Source organism: Miniopterus natalensis, chromosome 1 (genome assembly GCF_054644295.1).
Source record: "Miniopterus natalensis isolate mMinNat1 chromosome 1, mMinNat1.hap1, whole genome shotgun sequence".
Lineage (NCBI taxonomy): Eukaryota > Metazoa > Chordata > Mammalia > Chiroptera > Miniopteridae > Miniopterus > Miniopterus natalensis.
This window is the reverse complement of record NC_142081.1, coordinates 46,153,471-46,179,591: the sequence shown is the minus strand read 5'-3', so window position 1 is coordinate 46,179,591 and position 26,121 is coordinate 46,153,471. Positions and strand designations below refer to the sequence as shown.

Genomic DNA, 26,121 nt, shown 5'->3' with positions numbered 1-26,121 from the left:
TTAAAATCTTTTTCCTTTAGAGTTCTATAAAATTAATCGTCAAATTTTTATTAAGTACTTACATTTATAATTAGTAGTGAAGGTTCAATAATAATGACTTTTTAAACCAGTTTAGAAGTAGAGTTTATCAAAGTTGTATCAGTAATCTTAATGGGTTTTTACCCACCTTAAGCTAACATAAACTTAATTTATAATGTAATTTGCCAAATCCTAACCCTAATTTTTCGTCTGAAAGTTAGCATGTTAACTGTTGTGCTATTTTTGTGCAATGTGTACTAGTGGTTATCCTACACTAATATCAGGAGTAGTTAGTATGTTGCCATCATACCAATAGCAAAAAAAAGAAAAGATTGACTCAAACCAGTACAAAGAGAGACTAGTATTAGGGTTTTAGTATTGAAACAATGTATAATAGCAACCCAGTCATACTGTAGCCAAGGATATAGATATACCTAGTACATACTTGCCTCCTTTGTAAATTAGATGAGCCAATAACTTTTACAGAAGTTAAGACTAGATTATGATCTTATCAAATAGCAAATAGTCTAGAACATTTTTTGTTGATCCTTTGTGTTAGTTTTGCTGCCTTTTTAGTTAAAAAATGTAGTACTGATATATTCATTTATTATTTATTTATTTATTTATTTGGTGAACTTACTCCTCTTTTTTTCGATTCAAAATAGAGCATGAAGTTGTACTCCCTTGGTGGGAACATCTCAGATAATATGGGATGTTCATTTTGCATTTAACGACTGCATAACATAACTCAGAGAACAGTTACTGTTGTATAGAAAACCCCCCACTCCACCCCACCTCTCTCCCCTTGCCTTCTCCAACCCTCCAGTTGAGCAGGGGAAGAAAAAAACAAAAAAATGGCAGAGTTAACCATAAAGAGTTCATTGTTTTGGCTTTGGGGTACAAACTGATGGAAAAGGAATTGAATTTAATAAATTATGCTATGAATCACTTCTTTCTAAATTCACTTATGGATTCCTGTTCTCAGAATTTATCTGTCCTTTTGGCAGATTTTCATTGCCTCTCAGGATCTCCATTACCCAGACCCAGAGGGTGCCTTAGTAATTAAGGATGAAGAGCCTAAAACAATTTTTTTTCTCTTCAGCACGTGAAGACTTTTCTGAGAGATCCGACTCAGTACAGCTCATGGGAGACATGGACTTCTGGTAGAAACCCAGATCTTTCTGAATGACATGACTCTTTTGATGCTGATCGAACGAGGGATCCATAGTTACTTGACTTTTTGGCAACAGTTTTCTTGAGACATAATTCACAAGCCATACAAATTCTCCCTTTTTAAGGGTAAATTCAGTGGCTTTTACAATAACCATCACCACAATCAATCTTAAAACATTTCAATTTATAGAAAATGAACCTTATGCCCTTTGGTATTCACACCTCATTCCTTCTAATATCCCCAGCCCCAGGCAATAAATAATCTACTTTCTATCTTATAGAGTTGCCTATTCTGGACATTTCTTATAAAAGGAATCTTACCATATGCAGTCTTTTGTGACTGGTTTCTTTTACTTAGCTTGGTGGGTGTTTTGTTTTGTTTTTAAATATATATATCTTTATTGATCTCAGAGAGGGAGAGAGAGAGAGAAACATCAATGATGAGAGAGTCATTGATTGGCTGCCTCCTGCATGCCCCCCGACTGGGGATCTAGCCTGCAACTTGGGCATGTGCCCTGACCGGGAATCAAACCTCGATCTCTTGGGACATAGGTCGACACTCAACTGCTGAGCCACACCAGTGGGGCTTAGCTTGTTGTTTTTGAGGTTCATATATTGTAGCATGAATCAGTACTTCATTTCTTTTTATTATTGAGTAATAATCCATTATGTGGATTTAGTCATCATTTGATGGACATTTGTGTTATTTACACTTTTTGGCTGTTACGACTAATGGTGCTATGAAATATGTGTGTAAGTTTTTTGTGTGGACATATGTTTTCATTTCTCTTGAGTGTACACCTAGGAGTGGAATTGCTGGATTATATGGTAACTCTGTGTTTAATCTTTTGAGGAACTTCCAAACTGCTTTCCAAAGTGCCTACACCATTTTACATTATTACCAGCTATGTATGAGTGTTCCTTGCCAACAGTTGTTATTACTTGTATTTTTTGTTATAGCCATCCTAGTGGGCCCTTCTTAAATCACATCTACTTGTGCCTTATCATTGTAACTTGTGTTTTCTTGCATTTAATTCTGGTGATCCCTGTCTGGCTGGCTGCCTTTCGTAATTTGCATTTCTGTGTCCATCTATGTTCACTCATTTTTGTGTTCCTCCTTTACTACTTATCCTGCTGAACTTCAGAGAGGGCTTGATGACTAATCTTGGATAAAGCAACTTCTGCCCTTGTAAATAATAATAATAGAAGATAGAGGTTTTTATTTTTATAGAAATAAGCTGTTTCTTTTTAAAATTATGGTCATCTGTTCTGATGATAGTTATATACTAAAATAAATTGGGAGATCTGTGAGGTTGTATATTCCTGTAGCTGTCCTTTGTGGAGAAAGAAAGAAATTTCTACTAAATATCTTTTCTCCCCTCTCTTTAGAAAGTAGTTTAAAAGTGCATGATAAGTACAAAAACTAGTCTATTATGTTAGAAGTTAGGATACTGATTACAAGTCTTGGTGGGTGAAGTGACCGGAAGAGGCTTTCTGTGGTGCTGGTTATCGTATGTTTCTCGATCTTGAAGCTTGGAGTTAATTATATAGATGTGTTCGCTTTGTGAGAATTCATTGAGCTATAAACTTAGAATATGTGTGTCTGTATTGTACTTCAATAAAAATTTAAGGTAAAAATGTTAACATTGTTTAATCATAATTTGCACTAGGAAAGCTCTTTGTCATTAACTACCTTTCTACTAGATATGTTCCATATTGAGTTGGGATATGTACAACTTTTACATTATCACCATTCTTGTATGTACATTACATTGATGTGGTTTTAATTTCACGTCACCTTGTTCAAAAGCTCATAATTTGAGAGATTAAATGATTTAGATATACTTAGATTAGCTGTAGGAAACTTGATTTTATGTTTTGCCCTCCTACTTTAAGTGAATGATCTTCAGCAGCTCCTAGTCTTGGCTTAAGTCTTCCTGTATGCATCTAAACTTTCTCCAATGCAGTTGTGCCTGCTGTCTATCAGTAAGTTCAGATTCTGTTAGAGAATAGAGTAGTATGAAGGAAGGAAGACCCGTGGGAGAGAAGCTTTATGCATACTGGTTCATTATTTATAGTAATCCATCTAGCATAGTAACCACCTAGATGTTCAGAAACTTTTAATATAATTATCACTTTAAAATGTGATACCAGGGAGAAAATATTGCTGAGTAAACATAGTCTTTTTGAATTCTAGTCCTTTTATCCATTTCCACTGTAATAGGTTTTGAAAAGGTTTGATGTTACCAAATATGTTGTGTTACTAAAGGCAGGAAGATATACAGTAAGACCAGTTTTTGGTTAACAGAAGTTTTCAAGTAGGCTAGGTTCTGTGATCTTTATTTTAAAAATTGGGTATATGGTAGAGGTAGCAGAGGAAAATGTTTTGTAAGAATAGTAAAATGACTCATTACAGCCATGTTATATCCTGATGAGGAAAAGGTAATCCTGCCCTGTTACAGAGATGTTTTCAGTGCAATCTGAGTACTCTTTAATTAAATAGTATAATAAAACACATTAACAATCTCGTTAATATCTAATTTTGTCTTCTAGGCCTTCCTTATAGTTTCCCATGTCTCAATGGACTCCTGAGTATAGCAAGCTCTATACCTTAGAAGTGGATATGAAGAGTGAGATTCCTGCTGATGCACCAAAGACACAGGAGAGTCTGAAAGGGATCCTCTTGCATCCAGAGCCCATTGGGGCAGGCAAAAGTTTTCCTGCAGGAGTTGAGATGATTAACAGTAAAGTGGGGAATGAATTCTCTCATTTGTGTGATGATTCTCACAAACAAGAGAAGGACATGAATGGTAACCAACAAGAGCAAGAAAAGAGTGTTGTGAGGAAAAAACGCAAAAGCCAGCAGGCTGGCCCTTCATACATGCAGAATTGTGTTAAAGAGAACCAGGGAATATTGGGGTTGAGGCAGCACTTGGAAGCCCCAAGTGAGGAAGACGATTCCTCCTCCAGCGACTGTCTGTCTTCTCCTTCGTCCAGTCTGCACTTCGGAGACTCCGACACTGTGACTTCAGATGAGGACAGAGGCGTCCCCGTCAGGCATGCACAGGCGGTTTTGAGCACTAAAAGGAGAACCAGCGCACGGCCCCAGAAGTGGCCCCCGGCTGAGACAGAAGCCGTTTCAGGATTGTTGATGAAAAGGCCCTGTTTTCACAGCAGTTCACTAAGGAGACTTCCATGCAGAAAGAGATTTGTAAAAAATAACTCCTCACAGAGGACACAGAAACAAAAAGAGAGGATATTAATGCAGAGGAAAAAACGAGAAGTGTTAGCCCGAAGAAAGTATGCATTGCTCCCCAGTTCTAGTAGTTCCAGTGAAAATGACCTCAGCAGTGAATCCTCTTCAAGCTCATCAACTGAAGGAGAAGATTTGTTTGTTTCTACCAGTGAAAACCACCAAAACAATCCAGCTGTCCCCTCAGGTAAAAATATTTCTTAAATTGAGTAAAACATGGAAGCTATTGCATTGTGTTTGTGCTTGTTTTCTTCTTCCTATTTAAAAGGAATATGAGGCTCTATTAACTTATTTTTAAGCCATATAAATAAATTATTGACTATGGTATTAAACCATGACTCTAATTCTAAGGTACAAATTTTAAAATTTTCAATAGAAAAATCAAAAAATTTTTTTCCTGACAAAAATGAAGTACAACCAGAGGCCTTTATTTCTTTTTAGAAATCCATTTTTACCATGCTATACATGTTAAATTATACTTTGTGAGTTGATTTATAGTATAGTTTTTATTCCTATAGTGCTGCTTTTTTTTAAGTATGATTTTAAAAAATTGATTTTTGAGAGAGAGGCAGGGAGAAGGGAGAGAGAGAGAGAGAGAAACTGATGTGAGAGGAAACGTAGATCAGTTGCCTCCTGTATGCATCCCGACCAGGAATCGAACCCACCACCTTGCAGTGTACAGGACAATGCTCCAATCAATTGAGCCATACCAACCAGGGCTAGTATGTTTAACGTTTATGAATGCTTTTTCAGATAGCTGTGTGATGGATTCCTTTCACATTCAACCACAGCAAAAGCAATTCTAGTCACTGAAAAAGACAAGCTAATATTATTTTTCCTTTAAGTACTCTATTCTTATTGTTTACTATTAACTTGTCATGTTCTTTATAACTGAAAAATTATTTCAGGTATTTGAGAGGTAACTTTTATGCTAATACTAGAACACAAACCTTAGTCCTGACCGTGCTCAGTAGATCATTTGACGAATCAGTTAAAATGGAATTGAGAGAGGATTAGCTCAATTGTGCTCTCTCCCTTCCGTCAGTAATGTTGTATTTGTTTATGCACAGACAGTTTCTGAAGTGTGTGTTCCATATTTATTATTTTTACAGTTTGTTGTAATGTAAAAGAAATTGATGACGTGATCTTTGAGGAGTAAGCCTGAACTGAGGGAAAAGATGAATTTATTGTGAAAGTATAAGGAAGTAGATTGGGAGAGCTTTTTAAAGGGCTAAGATTATGGTTTTTGTTTGTTGTTTGTTTTTGCAAATTATAAGAGAAAGTTTATTTAGAAAGTTACAGAGGTGTAGTAGAAGTGAGCCAGCTGAGCTGCATAGGCTCAGGAAACACGTTACAAAAGTAAAAGAAGGGTCCTTGGAGCTCAGGAGAGAGAAGGGCAAAGGTAATGCACCTGGGATGAGAAGAGGGGGAAGGAAAGGCATGACCGTTCCTCAAGAGGGAGAGCGCACCAGATTATGGTTTTTAATACTGACATAAACCTTTCTTAGTCTTTGCCTGATGTCCTGCTTTTTAAAGGCAGACCCTGCTATTCTGTGCAAATGTGCCATTACTCCCTCTTTTCTCCTTTATGGGTTCCTTCCTTTTCCAGGACTCCCTTTCCAAACCCTGAACTAGTAACTTTGTTCTTAATTTTAGTTTTAGCCGTGTTTAGTTCATTTTTTTTTTTTAACCTACCCAAATATTTGTTTTAAAAAGAGTTTTTGAGATCACACTACAGCTGGGAAAGGGTCACAGCAACCATTCCCTAAGGTCTTAAGAAAGACGGAAGTGAGAATAGGAATTGTCTTGCTTAATTGTCACATTTGACATTGTTCTCATTTGGTTAGAATGTGAAGAGTTTCGGGAGCAGCAGAGCCCACTTTCTGCATGAAATTAGTGAGGCAGGATGGTTGGTGATGTGATGCAGAAGTTCCTCGGAGATGAAGTTTGTAGGAGACATGAGGGTAGGGTAAATCTAGGTCAGTATCAGTGTCTGTTTCTAGGAAGAAAGTTCATATATTCTCAGGTATTCAAGATAAATGAAAACTGTAAGTCATTTTTGAATCTTGTTTAATACCTATTGTAGCATGTGGTGTTTTACTTTCTTTCTTGGAAGAATTACATTACTTAAACTACATTATTTTCAGACGTTACTCTTAAATGTTTATCTCTGGAAATACAAATCCAAAAGTTGAAATTGAGAACTACTGATGTTTTTTGGTTTCTAGACCAGTGTTTTATATTTTTTTAATATAATGATTTAATAACATTCAAATGGTGTGGAATTTTAAAAGTACCAAGAAAGTATAAAGTAACAAAATAAAAATTTACCTCTTTTTCTTAGATCCCAGTCTTATTACCCAGAAGTAATCAGTTAGTAGTTTCTCATTTCCTGAAGTTATGCTTGTAAATATCAGTTTTAGATAAAGATGGTTGTTTAAGCAATAGCAAGAGAATGTCTTAAGTGTGTTACTTATATAACCTTTAATTATACAATCTCTCGTCATAAAAAATTATATAAATTGAATTTTAATGCATTAAGATAATGATATCAGTTATCATTGGAACTTCAAAAACATGACATTTGTAGCTGACTTTGCTTACCTATATAAAAGGCGTTTAATAATGTTATTTTTTTATGCCTTTAAAGAAAGTTCATGTACACCTACATGCAGAGAATCACTAATAAAGTCGATATGTAGATGCAGATTTTTTCCATTGTAGAATGGTAATGTCCTGTTGGTGAGTTAAAATAAGGGAAGTTCTTTTTTAAAAATCCATGGTGGTTTATTTATATATATATATAATGCTTTTAGTTTTAAATATGTGATTCCCTTTGTACTCCTATCTTAAGCTGCATCTTGTACATGATTATGAAGCAAAGAATTGAAAAGGTAATTTGGAAATTGAATCTAGAATATTATTTTAAATAGCCATTTGAGTGCTACTATTTTGTTTTCTTTGCTTATAAGATATATTTATGCTGTTCAAAATATATCCTACCTCAGTATGTTTCAGTATGTCTATGTGTGTAATCTTTAGAACTAGAAACTACTTCAAAAATGTGCATATCTCATAATTGTTAAATCTTAATTTTCCTATTTAATTGATGTAGCGATTTGCAGATATTCCAAAATGTAAATATATTATGAAATACTCAAAAATAATTTTCTCCAAATCAGATCATCTTTCATTGCCTCTGATTTATCAGTGCCTCCTTCGTTCTCCTCCTTGGAGTACCAGAGAATGTGTTGTAGAACCTGGTCATGTGCTTGTACTTCCTCCAGATACTGGCCAGCTTTTGAAGTAGTGCAGGTGTCTGATGATGTAGAGATGTATTAGAGATGAAATTTCAGGTTGCCAAGGAATAGTAGACTGCATAAATTTCAGTGACAAGAGTATCAAGCTATTGGTTGTCACTGTAGTAAGCAAGAGTTCAGTGAGTTGGATAAAAATGAATATAAAATATCAATGGAATACCTACACACTAGTATAAAATATGAAAGCTCATATGATGAAAAAAGAGAACTCATTTACAAAAGCAGCAAAGAGAATCAAGTAGATGAATAATTTTAATAGTATATTTGGCCTCTGAATAAAATTACATAGCTTTATAGAGAGTTACATTTATAATCAAACAAAACTCTATAGATGCTCTAGAGATTTATAAAAGATGACTTTGGTAGATTATGGTATATCTTGCATGAGAAAAACAAATATTTTATATACTTATATATTTTCTTTCTATATATAAATGTATGTTTGTTTATATATAAATAAATACATATATATGTTAGACCTGTCAGGGCTTCATTAGTGTTGCTTAATGCCACTCCAGTCCAAATCTCAGAATTTTTTCTTTCCCCTTGATTTTATAATTGTAAATAATAATTAGGAAAATCTGAATCTACTAGGTATCAAAATAGAATTATCCTACTCTTTTCAATTAATGGTGTTGGAACAATTGTAGATTCACATGCAAGAAAGATAAATTTAGACCTTTTACATCATGTTTTTCACAAAAGTTAAATGGATCATAGATATAAATGTAAGAGCTAAAATATATAACTTTTAAAAGAAACATAGGAGCCCAGCCGGGCGTGGCTCAGCGGTTGAACGTCGACCTAGGATCCAGGCGATTGGGGGTCGATTCCCGGTCAGGGCACATGCCCAGGTTGTGGGCTCGATCAATGATTCTCTCATCATTGATGTTTCTATCTCTCTCTGTCCCTCTCCCTTCCTCTCTCTGAAATCAATAAACATATATTTAAAAAAAAGAAAAGAAAAGAAAAATAGGAGAAATTCTCAGTGACCGTCAGTTAGGCAGAGATTTCTTAAATATGTCACCAAAATCGTGATCCATAAAAGGAATTGCTAATTTGGACTTCATCAAAATTAAAGACTGCTTTAACACCACCATTAAGAAAATAAAAAGATATGCTACTGACTGGGAGAAAACATTTACAAATAATATATCTGATTAAAAACTTGTATTTTGAATATATAAAGAACTCTTACAACTCAACAATAAAACCAGTCCAAATTAAACATGAGCAAAAGATTTGAGTAGACATTTCATCAAAGTGGCTGGTAAGCACTTGAAAAAATACTCAACATCAGTTATAGAAGTTAAAACCACAATGAGATACCACTATATATCCACTAGAACAGCTATAATGAAAAAGAGACAATAATAGTTCTTGATGGGGCTGTGGTGAATCTGGAGCCCTCATTTTTCCTGGTGAGTATGTAAAATTGTACAGCCTCTTAGGAAAACAATTTGGCATTTCTTTGAAAAGTTAAACATAAATTTACCATAGTACCTAGAAATTACATTTCTAAGTATTTACCCAAGAAAAATGAAAATTTATGTATGTACAAAGACTTATAGACAAATGTTTACAGAAGCTTTTTCTCTAAAATAGCCAAAAGTGAGAAAAATCCAGATGTTCTTCAACAGAAGAATGGATAAACAAATTGTATATTCATATGATAGGATAGTACTCAGCAATAAAAAAGGTTGAGCAATTGATACAACTACATGAATAAATCTCAAAGTAAGTATACTGAGTGAAAGAAGTCAGACACAAAAGGATATGTAATGGATGACTCCATTTCTGTAGAACTCTTGAAGGTACAGCCAGTCCATAATGACAGAAAATAGTGCACTTGTTGTGAGGTATAGGGAGGGATGATGATTGACTGAAACAAGGCATGCAGGATTTTTTTAAGGTGTTGGAAATGTTCTAAGACTTGGATGAAGTGATGGTTATGCTCTAAAAATTGACTAAAATCAGTGAAATGTACACTTAAAATGGGTTTAATTTTTAGCTCTCAATATTCTTATTATGAGAAAATTCTTAATACAAACATGATTTGTAATTTACAAGTTTACACTTTGTTGGTTGACCTTTAGATTGATAGGTCATAGTAATGAAGAGAGAAATATTTAAATAAAGACATTTAGTACCACATTTGTGGAAAAATACAGTAAGGGAAGAAATGGAGCATAATTTTATTTTTTATTTTTTTACTATCTTAATCATTTCTAAGTATACTTTAGTAGTATTAAATGTATTCACTTTTGCCCAGCCAGTGTTGCTCAGTGGTTGAGCATTGACCCATGAACTTGGAGCTCACTGTTTGATTCCCGGATAGGGAACATGCCTGGTTTGCAAGCTCGATTCTCCGCAAGGGGTGTGCAGGAGGCAGCCAATTGATGATTCTCATCATTGATGTTTGTTTCTCTCTCTCCCTCTCCCTTCCCCTCACTGAAATCAATAAAAACATATTTTTTTAAAAAAAATGTATTCACTTTGTTGTGAAACAGATCTCTAGAACTTTTTCATCTTGCAATCTGAAACTTCATACCCACTAAACTTTCCTTTTCTGTTTCCCCCCAGCCCTGGTAACCACCATTCTACTTTCTTTATGAATCTATGAAATCATGCACTTTTTTGTATATGACTGGGGTATTTCACTTAGCATAATGTCCTCAAGGTTCATTCATATTGTAGCATGTGATAATATTTCCTTCCTTTTTTTTAAAAAAAAAAAATTTTTTAATAGTTGATTTTTTTTTTTTTTTTTTTTAACAGAGAAAGGAAGGGTGAGAGAGAGAAACATTGATGTAAGAGTAACATCCATTGGCTGCCTCCTGCATGCGCTCTACCTGGGTTTGAGCCTGAAACCCAGGCATGTGCCCATACCTCAAACTGGCAACCTTTCAGTGTATAGGACAACACCCACCAACTTAACCACACCTGCCAGGGCATATTTCCTTCCTTTGTAAGATCGAATAATATTCCATTTTGTGTCTGTATCACATTTTGTTTATCCATTCATCCACTGATGGACATTTGGGTTGCTTTCACCTCTGGGTTATGAGTATATGTGTGCAAATATCTCTGAGACAATTATGCAACTAATACTGCAGAAAAGCTGTTTTAAAAATAGAATTACCCTGACACAAGAATCTGGGTCAAAGGAGATGAGTAGATGACTTCAAAATGTAACCTAAAACATTTAAGAATATTTAAGGGAGATACTAAAATTTAATGGGGGAAAAAGGAAGGATTTTTCAAGAAATGTTTTAGTAATAGCCACAGAGGGACAGGCCAGATTGTATTTATAATCTTATCTAATACCATAAACAAAAATTAGTTCTAGATGAAATTAATTAAGGAAACACATTGAACCGAATACAGTATGTATCCATCCTCCAAATAAGGAATCACTTTCCAAACTCGGAATAATTCAGTAAAAAATGTACAAAAATTATAGATTTCATAGCATAAAACTAGTAAGTGTGTTTCTTAAAAGAATGCCATATCACCAAAAAGTACAACCTTGGAGAAAATATGTAGCAAACGTATCTTTATTTTCAATATTAAAGGGCAAATATTTTATAAAATGTGAATATCTTATATAAGATCTTAAATCAGTATCTTTAGATATAATAGTGTTGATATCTCTATATAATATCATACAAATTCATATGGAGACCACTAGAAGTTTATAAAGAACAAACAAAAAATTCTAAAAGAGAAAATAAATATCTGAAGACATATACAGATCAAGAGAGTAAGTACTGTTTTCACTACGTGTGTTTAGCTGTTTTTAAAAAACCTTTCATTTTGACAGATACTACAATTTTTACTTTTGTAATGAATTTTATACTCTTCAAAGTCAAAATAAAAATGTGTGTGTATCAGTTAGCTAACAGGCAGGTGCCCTTTTAATGTTTTTGTTTCCAGGAAGTATCGATGAAGATGTTGTGGTGATAGAAGCTTCCTCCACTCCCCAGGTCACTGCCAATGAAGAAATTAATGTTACCTCAACTGACAGTGAAGTAGAGATTGTAACAGTTGGAGAAAGCTATCGGTAAGATTTTAATTACTAATTTGTAAATTTTAAATAGAAATATTTAAACATTTATGCTGCAGATATTTTCATCTTTTCTTTTACCATTTTTTGGGGAGACCTAGTGTGAATATGTCTATACGAGATTAGTGGTTTTCAAACCAAGCTACATTAGACTCATAAAATAAAGGTACGTTGTTGCCTGGATTGTGTCCCAGACCAACTGAACCAGATTGTTAGTTGTCAGAATTTTTTTTAGCACCCCAAGTGTACAGTGAAAGTTAAGAGTCAGTACTCTAGAAAAACAGTAATTTTACTTAGTGTTTTAGAAAATAGAATGTTTTATGATCCAGAGAGTTCATGAACTCCTTTGCAAATTAGATGTGAATAATACATAAATATTGGGGATGATACTAAAAAGTGAGGAAAAATATTAAGGAATATTGATAAAGTATTCCTTTTTGTTATTAATATGCCTGTTTCAAGATCTCATTGATAGCAGTAAAATTTGTACTACTCTGTTAGGGCAACCTAGTAGAAAACAGTTTTTGAATTTTTTTGTCCTTCACTCAGTAATTTCATCTAAGCTCTGTACTTATAAATGAGTGAAAAATTTTCATTTGTTGTGATAAATAACTGGAAATGACATGACCCTTTTGAGAATCACTGCTCCCTCACCCCCCAGAAAAGGAGAAGAAAACCGTAATACTATGTTATGCACTGTATTCATCTTGTGCTTCAGTTGATTACAGATATCTGTAAGAGAAGCAGTGAAGTGTTTCTCTCTTCCATTTGATACACCAAACAAGTCTATGGATGAGTCTTAATTTTATGTTATAATGAATTTAGAAATACATTTGCTCATTGTATTTTAATTTGTGTTGTTATTAAGAAAAAACACACCCTTATTTCGAAAGCATGCTAAAAGCATACTTAGAATGTGCTTCTCCACTAGCCACTTTTCCATTGGAGTACTACTTTTAAGGGCATGGAAGAGACCACTGTATAATATATCCCTGTGTGTTTTGAGTTCTAAATGATTTTCCCAGACTGAGGAGAACGGATACTCTATGGTATATGCCACAGTTATCCCGTTGACTGTGCATAGTGCCTAGTATGTATGACACTGACTCAGTTTTTGTGAGCTGTAAGGATTGCTAAAATTAAAGACTTGTTTTTCCTTGTAGAACTGGAAAAACAAATCTTTAATTTTAGAGATTTTTCTTTTCATAGAGACACTTAATGTTCAAGCATGTGTATTTACCATAGTAATGGACAGTGATCTTGAAATAGACACACAGTGCTCGTGACCCATATTTTCCTTATTGTTTCATAGGGTATTAAATTTGTCACTGTTTCACTGGCTCTTGGCCCTTTCTCTCAGAGAATGAATGCATCTGTGTTTCAAATTCTTTTGTGTCAGGATTTAAAAGTTGCCGCACATATCAGCTGTTCTTCATACATAAGTTTTTTGCTGATGCTCCACTCAGCAAAATATTTGAGTTAAGGCATCCTATGTAGCTTTCACAAAAGTATTGCAAAGTGGAACTGGAACTTTCTGCAGCTATTAACAGCTTCCCAGAAATAGACTACACAATCTCATCAGAATCTTGGTTTCTCAAGAATTTTAAGTGGTGATCTCTCTCCTCATCCAAAACCATTTCATCCGGAGAGACTTGTTTACTATCATGCTTCGGTCTATACAATTATTCTTGGAATGTGCTGTCCTTTTTTTACTGTGTCTCAGAAATTAATCTTCATACTCCTGTTACTTCAGTGTTCCAGAATTTGATCTTTTTCTAAACTCTTAGGTTCTACGATTGCTGAGGCCATTTTCAGCCATTGGAGTTCATTTCTGAATGGTCAAGCTTGTACCCCTGATGACTGCATATTAATGAATTTGGCTCACCCTTTTAAAACATGCTAACAATAAGCCTATAAAAAGTTTTATGTTCAGCTTGGGCAGGAGAAAACACTGACTTCATAAGCCCCACCTTTCTAAAACAGATTTATTTTTCTCCTGGAGCCTTAGGACTCATATTCTATATATTATCCCTCTGTACCCTCAGTCATTCAGATCATTACAGCAAGTCCTTAAAAATAATTTTTTTAAATATACATGTATTTTTTATTGATTTCAGAGAGAGGAAGGGAGAGAGAGAGAGAGAGAGAAACATCAATGATGAGTCATTGATAGGCTGCCTCCTGCATGCCTCCCCCCCCCCCCCAGGATTGAGACAATTTTACCTCAAAAAAACAAAAAACAAGTAAAGAAAAAAAAAAGAAAGTGCATTTCATATACCTAACCTACTAAACATCATAGCTTAGCCTGTCCTACCTTAAATTTGCTCAGAACACTTAGATTAGCCTACAGTTGGGCAAAATCATGAGTGGATACACACTGAATACACTATAGAGAATCATTGTTCATACCCTCATGGCCAGGTGGCTAATGGGAGCTGTGGCTTGCTGCCACTGCCCAGCCTCACAAGAGAGTATCATGCCACATACAGCTAGCCCAGGGAAAGATCATAATTCAGTGTTCGTAGTACAGTTTCTACTGAATGCATATTGCTTTCAAACCATTGTAAAGTCAGAAAATTCTAAGTTGGGGACCATCTGTGGTAAACTAGCTGCAACTATCCTTACCTCTTCTGATTCCAAGAAATTTCTCTGGCACCTTGAATCTCTTTTAGATCAGTATGAGAAACTTAGCTTAGTGTAGGACTCCCAAAGCCATGTTTTCAAATTCAGTCTGGATTAAACACATATAAGATCATGTGAACATTATTAAATGTTCAGGTGTTGATATTTTTGTTACTTTACCGATGGTGAATAAATTTAGGTATTTACATAAAATGTAAATAATTGATTATAACCCAGGTGAATATTTAAACTAACCATTGAAAAGAGCAGCATTCTTGAAACTGAATCCTGTACTTTATACCAGTGATTGGTATAAAATGATAACATATCATTTCTCTTGTTCTTAGTTCAGTTGGTTGGTGAACGTTTCATTCAGAAAATGTTTATTGAGTGCCAGACAGACATTATGCTAGTCATAATTTTTTTTTTAATCCTCACCTGAGGATATTCCTTTTCCCCATTGCTTTTCAGAGAGAGTGGAAGAGAGAGAGAGACATCGATTGGTTGCCTCGCGCACCTGCCCCAATCAGGGCTGGGGATGGAGCCTGAGGTACGTGCCCTTGGCCAGAACTGAACCCAGGACTCTTCAGTCTGAGGGCCGACTCTCTAACCACTGAGAAAACCAGCCAGGGCTGCGCTGGTCATAATTTTTAATTCTATGACCATTATTTCTTTCGAGAAGTCTTGCATGAAGTACTTCACAACTTATTCTGTAAGAAAGGCTTATTATTTCTGGGATAACTAAAATTTTTTGCTTTTTGTATATTTACTATTTAATATTGATGTCATTTAAGGTCTCGTTCAACCCTTGGACACTCCAGATCTCATTGGAGCCAAGGTTCAAGTTCTCATACAAGTCGACCACAGGAGCCACGGAACCGCAGTAGGATTTCTACTGTGATACAGCCCTTGAGGCAGAATGCTGCAGAAGTTGTGGACCTGACCGTGGATGAAGATGGTACGGGGAAGGCGCAGCAGTGTAGAGCTAGGATGAGAGCTCAGTCAAATGAAGCATCTTACTGTGCTGTTGAACTTCAGGGAGGTTGTCAGGTTTTCTAATCTTATTTTTCCGTTGACATAAGAACCTTGGTTATAATGTAGGAGATTGCGCCTGAAGTTTCCTGGTTAGTCTCTTAGAATAAAGGATGTATTTACAGGTGATCGTTCAGTCTCTCAGATTACTAGTGCTTTCGTTTATAATATTGTCACACTTTAACTTTCGCTATGAACAATAGAAATAACACTTAAAAAATTGTCTAATCCTCACCTGAGGATAAAGAGGTAGGTGAGAGAGAGAGAGAGAGAAACAGCGATGTGAGAGAGAAACATTGACCGGTTGCCCCTTGTAAGCGCCCAGACTGGGAACGAACCCAAAACCTAGGTGTGCGCCCTGGCCGGGAATAGAACCTAGGACCCTTCAGTGCATGGGCTGACGCTGCAGAACCTAGGACCCTTCAGTGCACGGGCTGACGCTGCAGCCGGCGGAGCCACGCTGGCCAGGCAGGAACGGCACTTTGCAGACGCGGACAGCAGTGTAGCACTGTACTGAACTTAAATGGTTAACACTGGTTATTTGAAATGTCAGATTTACTTCTAAAAGTATATTATTCTAACCCTGGCTGGTTTGGCTGTTAGAGTGTTGGCCTATGGACTGAACGGTCCTGGGTTCAATTCTGGCCAAGGGCACATACCTCATTTGCAAGCTCACCTGGGTTGGGGTGTGCGGGAGGCAACCAGTCGGTATGCCTCTTACATCAATGTCTCTCTCTCTCTCACTCTCTCAGAAAAGCAATGGGAAAAATGTCCTCGGGTGAGGATAAAAAATAAATAAAAATAAAAGTATGTTTTTCTCGCCTCACCAGTGTTGCTCATTGGTTGTCATCCAGGAAAGGTTCAGTTCCCGGTTAGGGCACGTGCCTGGCTTGCGGGCTCCATCCCCAGTAGGAGGGGGCGTGCAGGAATCAGCTGATTGATGATGTTTCTCTCTCATTGATGTTTCTCTCTCTCTACCCCTCTCCCTTCATCTCTCTCTAAAAGTCAATAAAAACATTTTTTTTTAAAGTGTTATTCTTTAATGTAATATACATGGGTGGGCAAAAGTAGGTTTACAGTTGTGGATATAGGAAACAGTTTATTCTTGCATTATTATTAATATTGTATTATTTATTTGATTACAACTGTGGAGCTGCTTTTGCCCACCCCTGTATGTATCTTTTGTGCTGCTTATTGTTTTGTTTTGGCTTACAACTGTTCCAGGTAACTGAGGAAACAAAGCTTGAGTTGGAAAACAGGAGTTAGGGAAAGTGGTAGCATGTTTGAATATATGAATACATATGTGAGTTTTTCTACATATTGAAAATTATCTTCAGGTATTACTAATTTCATCTTACAAGGAAATGGTCAGTCATAATTTCCTTAAAGGAAGGTCATCAACCATGTATGAATCTAACTTTGGGAGTTAGCTATAAAATTGGAGAAAAGATAGATTAGGTAGGTAGAAATAAAGGCCTTGGGCAATCAGCTGTTATATAGGCTGTTTGCAGTTTAGGTGATCATAACTTTCAGAGTACTAGTACTTTGTAATTAAGATGTTTATGAAGAAGTAATTTATTTCCATGGCCTTCATTTCATTCAACAATATCTTGGTTTTTATTTTGAATTATTATAAATTACCTCTAAGTCAGTGGTTAATATAATAGGGATTAATTAAAGATTACTTGGAGTTAAATATAGGAGGACTAGTTTGGAGACTTCTTGTGTGTTTTCCATGTGACACCTGTTATCTAGTAAGTAAGAAAAGGTGACTGAGTAGCCCTTTAACCCTTTAGAATTAGTTTTAGAATTAGTTTAACAAGAATGTTTCAACTAGGTTAATAGTATTTTAGTGATCAGTAGATGCCCTTTTCTCCCAATTAGTTTCTTTCATTGGAAACCTTTTCTCTTATTAAAAATAAGCCCAAAATTTAAGTATATCAGTTAGACCAGTGGTTCTTAACTGGCTGTCATTTTGTGCCACTGGTAGACATTTGTCAGTATCTACAGACATTTTTGGTTCTCACAGTTGAGGGGAGAGTGCTACTAACATATAATGGGTAGAGGCTAGGGATGCTGCTAAACATACTACAATGCACAGGGCAGCCCACCCTCTATCCCCACTCCTAGCCCCAACAAGGAATTATCCAGCCAAAATATGTCAGTATTGCCAAGGTTGAGAAACTGAGATAAACCATTTGCAAATAAATAGAACTTCCTCTCTTCCCATTTTAGTTATAAGCAAATACATTTGTTTAAGTATCCAAAGTACAATGTTCCATATAGACCAAACAGGTACTATTTGTGTTTCAGGAGTCAGCCTTCCACACTGCGTTGTATAAAATAGTTGTCCTCTTGTTCTATATCATATTAAGAAAGTCCCTCTTTTTCAGATCTAATTGTTATAAATATGCTTTGGGCAGGTTTATTCCCATTCTCTATTTTTAAAAAACCATTTTATAATCAGTTTTAAATATAACTCATTCATAAGTTAAAGTCTGCCTGAAATTTCTTTTACATTCCACTACAGAAAATTTTAATTTTTATTAGGAAGTACTGCTGAATATTAATATTTGCCAAAAAAAAAAAAAAGGGTTTTGGAGAACATACAAAAATGCATGTAAAAAAGAGATTGAAATATATTAAATACCATAGATAATGTTTATTATGTGATTACTGTATGTCAAGCATCATACAGAGTGCTTTATATGTGTGATCTCAGTTCATCCTAACAACAATTCTATGAAGAAAATTATGTACTTTCCTAGTTTTATAGGTGAGGAAGTGAAAAGTGGTTGAGTCACTTATCCAGGATCATACTGTCAGTGATGAAATCAGAGTTGCTTTCCAAGCATCTGACTCCAGAATCCATACTATACAGGGGAAAATGCTATTTGTAACACTGTTCTGACAGCTTGTAACAATATGTATGAACATAGTAGAGAGACTTTCACTTTCCTTACCCTCTTTTCTTCTTTATGATAGATCAGAAAACTTACATAGTCATTATTCAAAAACTGTTACTCCTGAATTTAATTGGAATATGCATATTATGTGTTGGATTTTTTAATGCAGTAATCATATGTTAGTAATGTCATTTTAATGTTACAGTTTAGCTTCATGAAAGCTTTTTTTAACTATATATTGTACTTACTAGAGAGTTCATATTTTTAAAGTTTGCTTTAATAATTATCATAAAAATGTTAGCTTGGATTAAAATATACCCATTACCTAATTTGTTTTGAAATGCTGAATAAATATTTTGTATTTTGTAGAACCTACTGTAGTACCAACCACTTCTGCGAGAATGGAATCACAAACCACAAGCGCTTCCACTAACAATTCCAATCCATCTACCTCTGAGCAGGCCTCTGATACTGCTTCAGCTGTCACTAGTAGCCAATCCTCCACAGTGTCAGAGACTTCAACTACTCTTACAAGCAATAGTATGACTGCTGGTACTTCTATAGGAGGTATGTAAAAAATTAGGGGGGAAAAGGGACTCTTATTACATTTGTTAGAAAAAGGAATGTTTTTCAGATTTTAGCTACATTAGCAAGAGCATAGTCTTAGAATAAACATCATATGTGAGCTAAGTAGCCTCAATTAGAATTAGACTATGATTTGATATTTGAGTTTGGGTGCTGTATGTTACCAAAGTATCATAGCTCAACTGAAAGAAATTGGGGAGAATTAAATGCCTGACACCAAAAATGTGAGCAACAAAAGAAAAAATAGGTAAATTGAACTTCATCAAACTTGAAAATTTTTGTACACCAAAGGACTTCAAGAAAGTGAAAAGACAACTTACAAATGGGAGAAAAAAATTGAAAATCATACATTTGATGAGGGTCTAATATCCAGTATATATAAAGAACTCACACAACTCACCAATAAAAAGAAAAACAACTCTTTAAAAAATGGGTGAAGGATTTGCATAGATATTTTTCCAAAGAAGATATACAAATGACCAAGAAGACATGAAAACAACATCATTAGTAGGGAAATCCAAATCAAAACCACAAGGAAATACCATTTTATACTCAATAGGATGTCTATAATTAAAAAACAATATCAAACAATAAACCAGAAAATAACTAAAATAAATCAGTGTTGATTAGAGTGTAAAGAAATTGGAACCCTTATGAATTATCTTCTGGGCATATAAAATGGTACAGCCATTGTGGAAACATTTTGGTAGTTCCTCAAAAAGTTAAACATAGCTTCCAGTCAAGATGGCAGAGTAGGTAAATGTGGTACTTACATCCTTACATAGCCACATTAAAATTGAAACTAAATAACAGAATACCCACCATTCAGAACTGCCTGAAATCTGGCTGAATAGAAGTCCTTTAACTGAGGACATAAAGAACAAGCCACATCGAGACTGGTAGGAAGTAGGAGGGACAGACATGGAATGAGCTGGTCCCACAACTACATGTGATGGTTAAAAATCAGGAGGGGTATCTCAGCTGCAGAGGTCCCCCCTTAGGAGTGAAGGGTCCCAGCGCACACCAGGCCTCTCAGCCCAAGATTCCAGTCCTAGGAACAGAAGTCCCCAAACTTCTGTGAAAACCGGCAGGGATAGTGGCTGAGTGAGATGGAAAGCTGCTGGAGACTGAGGCTTTCTTCTTAAAGGGCATGCACATGGACTTACTTGGACTCACTTGTTCTAAGCTCCAGCACCAGGGCAGCAGCTCAGAGGGTGCCAGGGACATGGGGAGGAACGGAATTGTCTGGCTTTGGGGCAAGGGTTGGGAGGGCTGCTTTTTCCCAGACGGAAGTCCTGGCAGATGCCATGTTCCTTTGCTGAGTCGTCCTCCGTAGAGCCAACATGTGGGTGCTATATCTGAGTCTCTATCAACCTGACTTACACTATTCAGCCTGAACTGGTGATTCCCTGAGATACCCTCCCATCCAAGAAACACCCTACCCAAATTTTGGGTCCACCCAAGCCCTTTCCAGTGACTTTTCCATAAAAATGGCCAGTCTTGGATTATGCTACAACTTTCCTAAAATCTCTCAAACAAGCAGCATCTGGTCTCTTTGTATCCCATACCCCTTGCTAAATGGCCCCAACAGCAGCAGCCAGCCTTGGTTCACAGTTTGGCCTCTCAAGAGCACCTCCCAGCCCAGCACAAGTAGCAGCCATCTGAAAATCACTTTGTAGTTCATGCTGGATGGCCCCAGGCAGGGCACAGGTGGTGGCTGACCTTGGCCTACACCTTCCAGGAGGCCCTAGCGCCAGCGCACCTGGTGGACAGTTTCAAACAGCACTGAAGCACCAAGTGACACACTCAAAGGACGAGCTCAGTGAGCAACCAGAACTCTGCTGAAGCAAGTTCTGCTCTATGGGTTTGGCCCCTACACAGCAGATCCTTCATGGTGGTTGCAGCTATTTCTTGCAGCCAGTCAGCTTGGGGATAAATCCCACTGACATGCCCACAGCAGTCAAGGCTTAACTACAACAGGAGGGTGCACACAGCTCACACTGGGAGTGCACCATGAGCACCCAGCTTCATTGACCAAGGAGGCTGCATCACTGGGCCCTATAGGTCATCTGTTATGTAAGGCCACTCTACCAAGCCTGGGAGATGTAGCAGCTCTATGTAATACATAGAAACAAACACAGGGAGACTGTCAAAATGAAGAGACAAAGAAAAATGTCCCAAAATGAAAGAAGAGAACAAAACTCCAGAAAAGGAACTAAACAAAATGGAGACAGGCCATATATCAGATGCAGAGTTTAATGTACTGGTTTTAAGGATGCTCAATCAACTTAGAGGACGAGTAGATGAACTTAGTGAGAACTTCAACAAAGAGATAGGGAAAATAAAAATGGAGATAGAAAAGAACCAGGCAGAAATGAGGAATACATTAACTAAAATGAAGAATACCTTACAGGTAATCAACAGTAGAGTAGATGAAGCAGAGGATCAAATCAGCGATTTGGAAGATGAGGAAGCAGAAAACACCCAATTAGAACAGCAAAAAGAAAAAAGGATCCCAAAAAAAGAAGATAGTTTAAGGAGCCACTGGGACAACTTCAAGCATACCAATGTTCGCATCATGGGGATGCTGGAAGGAGAAGAGAGAGAGCTAAGAATTGAAAACCTATTTGAAAATATAGAAATAGAAAACTTACCTAACCTTGTGAAGGAAATAGACATACAAGTACAGGAAGCACAATGAATTCCAAACAAGATAAACCCAAAGAGGCCACACCAAGACGTATAATTAAAATGGCAAAGATTAAATACAAAGAGAGAATCTTAAAAGCAGCAAGAGAAAAGCAGTTACCTATAAGGAGCTCCCATGACTGTCAGCTGATTTCTCAACAGAAGCTTTGCAGGCCAGAAGGGATTGGCAAGAAATACTCAGTGATGAAAAGCAAGGACCTACAACCAAGATTATCCAACAAAGCTATCAGAATTGAAGGACACATAAAGAGGTTCCTAGACAAAAAAAGGCTAAAGGAGTTCACCTCTATTAAACCAGTGTTTAACATATGAAATGTTAAAGGGACTTTAAGAAGAAGAAAACAATCGATATAATAAAATGGTGACAAATACATATCCATCAACAGTTACTTTAAATGCAAATAGATTAAATGCTCCAATCAAAAGACATAAGGTCCCTAAATGGATAACAAAACAAGACCCTTACATATACTGTCTATGAGAGACTCACTTCAGATCAAAAGGTACATACAGACTGAAAGTAAAGGGATGGATAAAGATATTTCATGAAAATGGAAATTAAAATAATTTTTAAAAGCCTGGCTGGTGTGGTTCTGTTATTGAGCATCAACCCATGCACCAAGTCACTGATTCGATCCCCAGTCAGGGCACATGCTGGGGTTGTGGGCTTGATCCCTGGCAGGGAGCGTGCAGGAGGCAGCAAATCGATAATTGATTTTTCTCTCCCCCTTCCTCTCTCTCTCTAAAAAAGAAGTCAATAAAAACATTTAAAAAATTTTTTTTTAAAGCTGGGGTAGGACATGTATGGAAGGGCAGACCCAAGAGAATTACAGGGGGATTTGCTGCAGTCAAAGCTATCACCCAGAGCCTGAAGCAACATCACCCAGATTCACTTATGTAAGCCCTTAAATCTCCTTTATTGTTTTAGCCAGTTTTGGTTGAATTTCTGTACTATTTGTTAGTAGCCAGAAGATTCCTAATTTGTACCTTGGCCCAGAGGAGATTAGCTAGGTACTGTGGGCCAAATAGCAGGAGAATATTCCTGCTGTCAATTACTCAAGAAATAAGGCTAGAACAGTGTTACTCCAGAATCCTAAGGATTCTGAGGAGCTGCCTCAGGGATCACCTGGGTGATGTGGAAGGAAAAGACAGGACTCTGGCTTCTCTACTCTTTTAATTTATATTTTTTAAGTAGAAAATTTTATCTTCATATTTATCTGTTTTATATGGTTTCTACATAATGTAGTTTGAGGAGAGGGTGCTGTTTTTTAGATGACTTTGAAACACTGGGATAGACCTTCTAGGGACACTTTTTTTTCTTTATTTTTTTTAATACTCACCCAAGGATACTTTTTCCATTGATTTTCAGAGAGAGTGGAAATGGGGGAGGGGGGGCGGAAACGGGGGAGGATAGAGAGAGAGAGAGACACACACACACACACACATCATTTGGTTGCCTCCTGCACATGCTCCAACCAGGGCCAGGAGTCGAGCTTGCAACCGAGGTACTTGGCTTTGGCTGGAATCGAACCTGGGACTCTTCAGTCCCTGGGTTGATGCTGTAACACTGAGCCAAACCAGTCAGGGCCTGGGGCCACTTTTGTAGTTCTTCTGGCATGGAAGAATATACCTTCAAAATAACTCTGGGCATGTGGCAGAGAGCATAATTCAGTACTCAGATGTTTTATACCTAAAAGATTATCATCGTTTCTAACAACCCTACAAGGTAGTTATTGCTCCATTTAATAGGTGAGAAGGGTTAATTAACTTTCCTAAAGTTGAATTGCCCACTAAAGTTGAATTGTTCAGAATTAGACAATCTCGGGATTAGAACTCAGGCCCATCTGACGCCATGCTCCCCTCCCCCACCCCGCGCCCCAGCAATTCAACACTAAATCACAAGATTATTATAAGACACCTATAAGTTTCCTCATATTAGAGTCTTATAATTTCTTATATTCTATTAGGTCTGAGTTTAGAGGCCAGAGGAAGGGAAAAGATGTCGGAGGTTAGTGAGACTTAGCCAGGCATGCTCTGAGTTGGGTGATTATATCTTAATTGAAGTAGTACGTATTAGCCTGTGTTATGTAGTGGTATTAGGGGTTCATGGAGCTCAGGAGTAGAATCTTTGTTGCTTAAAACAGACAGACTCACATGATATTTTAGAATTTTTAAAATGCAATTTAAAACTAACTGCTATGACCTAGGAAAAGATGGTCTGTTGCCATATTTAAACATCATGGTAAATATGAGCCTCCTGAGGAATGTAGGCTTTCAGGAAAATCCCAGTGAAGATACTGCCCGAAATTATGTGATATGTAAAGACTGTGGCACTATCATGTCCTTATTTATAGAGATTTGAGCTTACTAAACATTTCTTAATTCTTTATTGACTTATTTATACATAGTATCTATTTTTTACACAGTAATATTTGGTCATTTGATTGTTCTATGCGTTTTTTTCCTGTTACAAGATGACTTGAGGAGAACTGCATCTAGTGTTGTAACGGAAAACGGCCCTCCTGCAATGCCAAGGCTACCTTCCTGCTGTCCCCAGCACTCGCCGTGTGGAGGGTCGTCACAGAATCACCATGCGTTAGGACATCCACACACAAGTTGCTTTCAGCAGCATGGCCACCACTTTCAGCATCACCACCACCACCATCATACCCCCCACCCAGCTGTCCCAGTTTCTCCCTCCTATAGTGATCCTACATGCCCTGTGGAAAGACCTCCACAAGTGCAAGCACCTTGTGGAGCAAATAGTTCTGGTACCAGCTACCATGACCAGGTATGTGGAATTTGATGAATTTTTCTTTCTTTCTTAAATTTTTAAAATAGTCTGGGGTTTTTTCAGGAGAGAAAAAAGCCCTAATGATAAATTTTGTATACTAAAGAAGTCATTCTGTTGCCTGTGCAAAAGTGGCCTGATTTAGTGGTCTGTGATTTTTTTTTTTTTTTAATTAAGTCTCTGAGATTTTTTGATGGTCCAAATTACTGCAGTTAATTGACGGTGCCAGGGATGTAGAAAATCAGAAACAATACTATTTTTTATTCTGAAATGGTTTTGGTGTTTTCAGTTAAATACAAGTGAATCTGGTCTTTGGGACTGTATTTCAAACAAAGTGTTGAAACTGCACTGTCAATCTACTTCATGAGAAATTGGGAAAGTCTCCCGGTTTTTACCCCTCTACCTCCTATTCTGGAGCTCTCTATAATCTCCATGTGTCTCTAGAAATAAACAGCCTTCTCAGATGCAAACCTGTGACGTTTCTTAGGAGCAGATGAGATTTTTAGTTTATGGGGAATTGAAATGTTAACAAAAATTATAATTCAGTAAATTGATAATAGTGAATGCTCGAAATGTTAAATAATACTAAATTAGTATTGGTGGTCACATGGAGTTAATGAAGTCAAGTTTTATATGCTATTTTAACTTTTACTGTGTTGTCTCTATAATTATGATATAAACGTGGGCGGGGCATACTTTAAAAAACAAAACATGTAATTTCAAAGTAAAACTGCAGCTGACCTATGTGCTAGAAAAAAAGGCTAGAAAAAAGTCAAAAAAAGAAAAAGATAATGGGATTAAGAAAGAAAGAAAAAAAAGCCCTCATAGTCGAACACAACAGTATGGTGATTATCAGAGGGAAAAGCGGGGGTAGGGGAGGTAGAGAGCAAAGGAAAGATAAATGGTGATGGAAGGAGACTTGACTTGGGGTGGTGAACACACAATACAGTATACAGATGATGTGTTACAGAATTGTACACCTGAAACCAATATAATTTTATCAACCACTGTCACCCTAATAAATTCAATTTTAAAAAAATAAAGGAAATATAGAGCAACTGCTTTTTGGTATCCCTTGACCTTTCCTTAAGTACTTGTTTCACCTTTAAATTTTGATGATTATATCTTCTGGATGTGACAAATTAAAATATAATTAAGAAAGAGGGTTGTTTCCTTTAAAAAAAAAACTAGCTGCTGTTATCAAGGAAATGTTAAAGGTTTAATGGGAAATATGATTAAAGAGATTTTGGTTGATGTTTTGTTACCAGTTCTAAGTATTAATATCTACTAATTGTATAGACCTGTTTACTTCTTGGGAGTGAGGAAGCAAAAGGAAAAGTTTTCAGTAGACTGAATGAAATGCCCTGCTTTAAAGCAAAATTTCCTCTTACTAGAAATTTGGGCTGAAGAGGGGTTTATAATTATAGCAGGAAAATGGTGAAGAAGTGACTCTACCAACTTCTTCCACATTGATTGAAGAGCTGCCAAAAGGTGGGCCTTCTGTTCATAGAATATTGTTGAAGTAATGAAATAATACAGCTGGGTTGAGAGATCAGTTGTGTATGGCACATTTTCTTTCAAACTGACTGACAATGATATGTAGAGTCTCTTTTGCATTTCTGTTCAGTGTAAAATAATTGTAACCT

At 36.4% G+C, this 26,121-nt stretch overlaps 1 protein-coding gene across 2 annotated transcripts in view; it reads left to right on the top strand.

Moving 5' to 3' along the window:
* The window catches only part of RNF111 (ring finger protein 111), an 84,066-nt gene that overhangs the window by 39,050 nt on the left and 18,895 nt on the right, over positions 1 to 26,121 (top strand). For both annotated transcript variants that reach the window (XM_016208551.2, XM_016208550.2), the window contains exons 2-6: positions 3,745 to 4,631; positions 11,701 to 11,827; positions 15,247 to 15,410; positions 18,760 to 18,957; positions 24,159 to 24,475. In XM_016208551.2, the coding sequence (XP_016064037.1) occupies positions 3,764 to 4,631; positions 11,701 to 11,827; positions 15,247 to 15,410; positions 18,760 to 18,957; positions 24,159 to 24,475 (1,674 nt within the window). In that variant the 5' untranslated portion in view covers positions 3,745 to 3,763. The remainder of the gene's footprint in view (positions 1 to 3,744; positions 4,632 to 11,700; positions 11,828 to 15,246; positions 15,411 to 18,759; positions 18,958 to 24,158; positions 24,476 to 26,121) is intronic.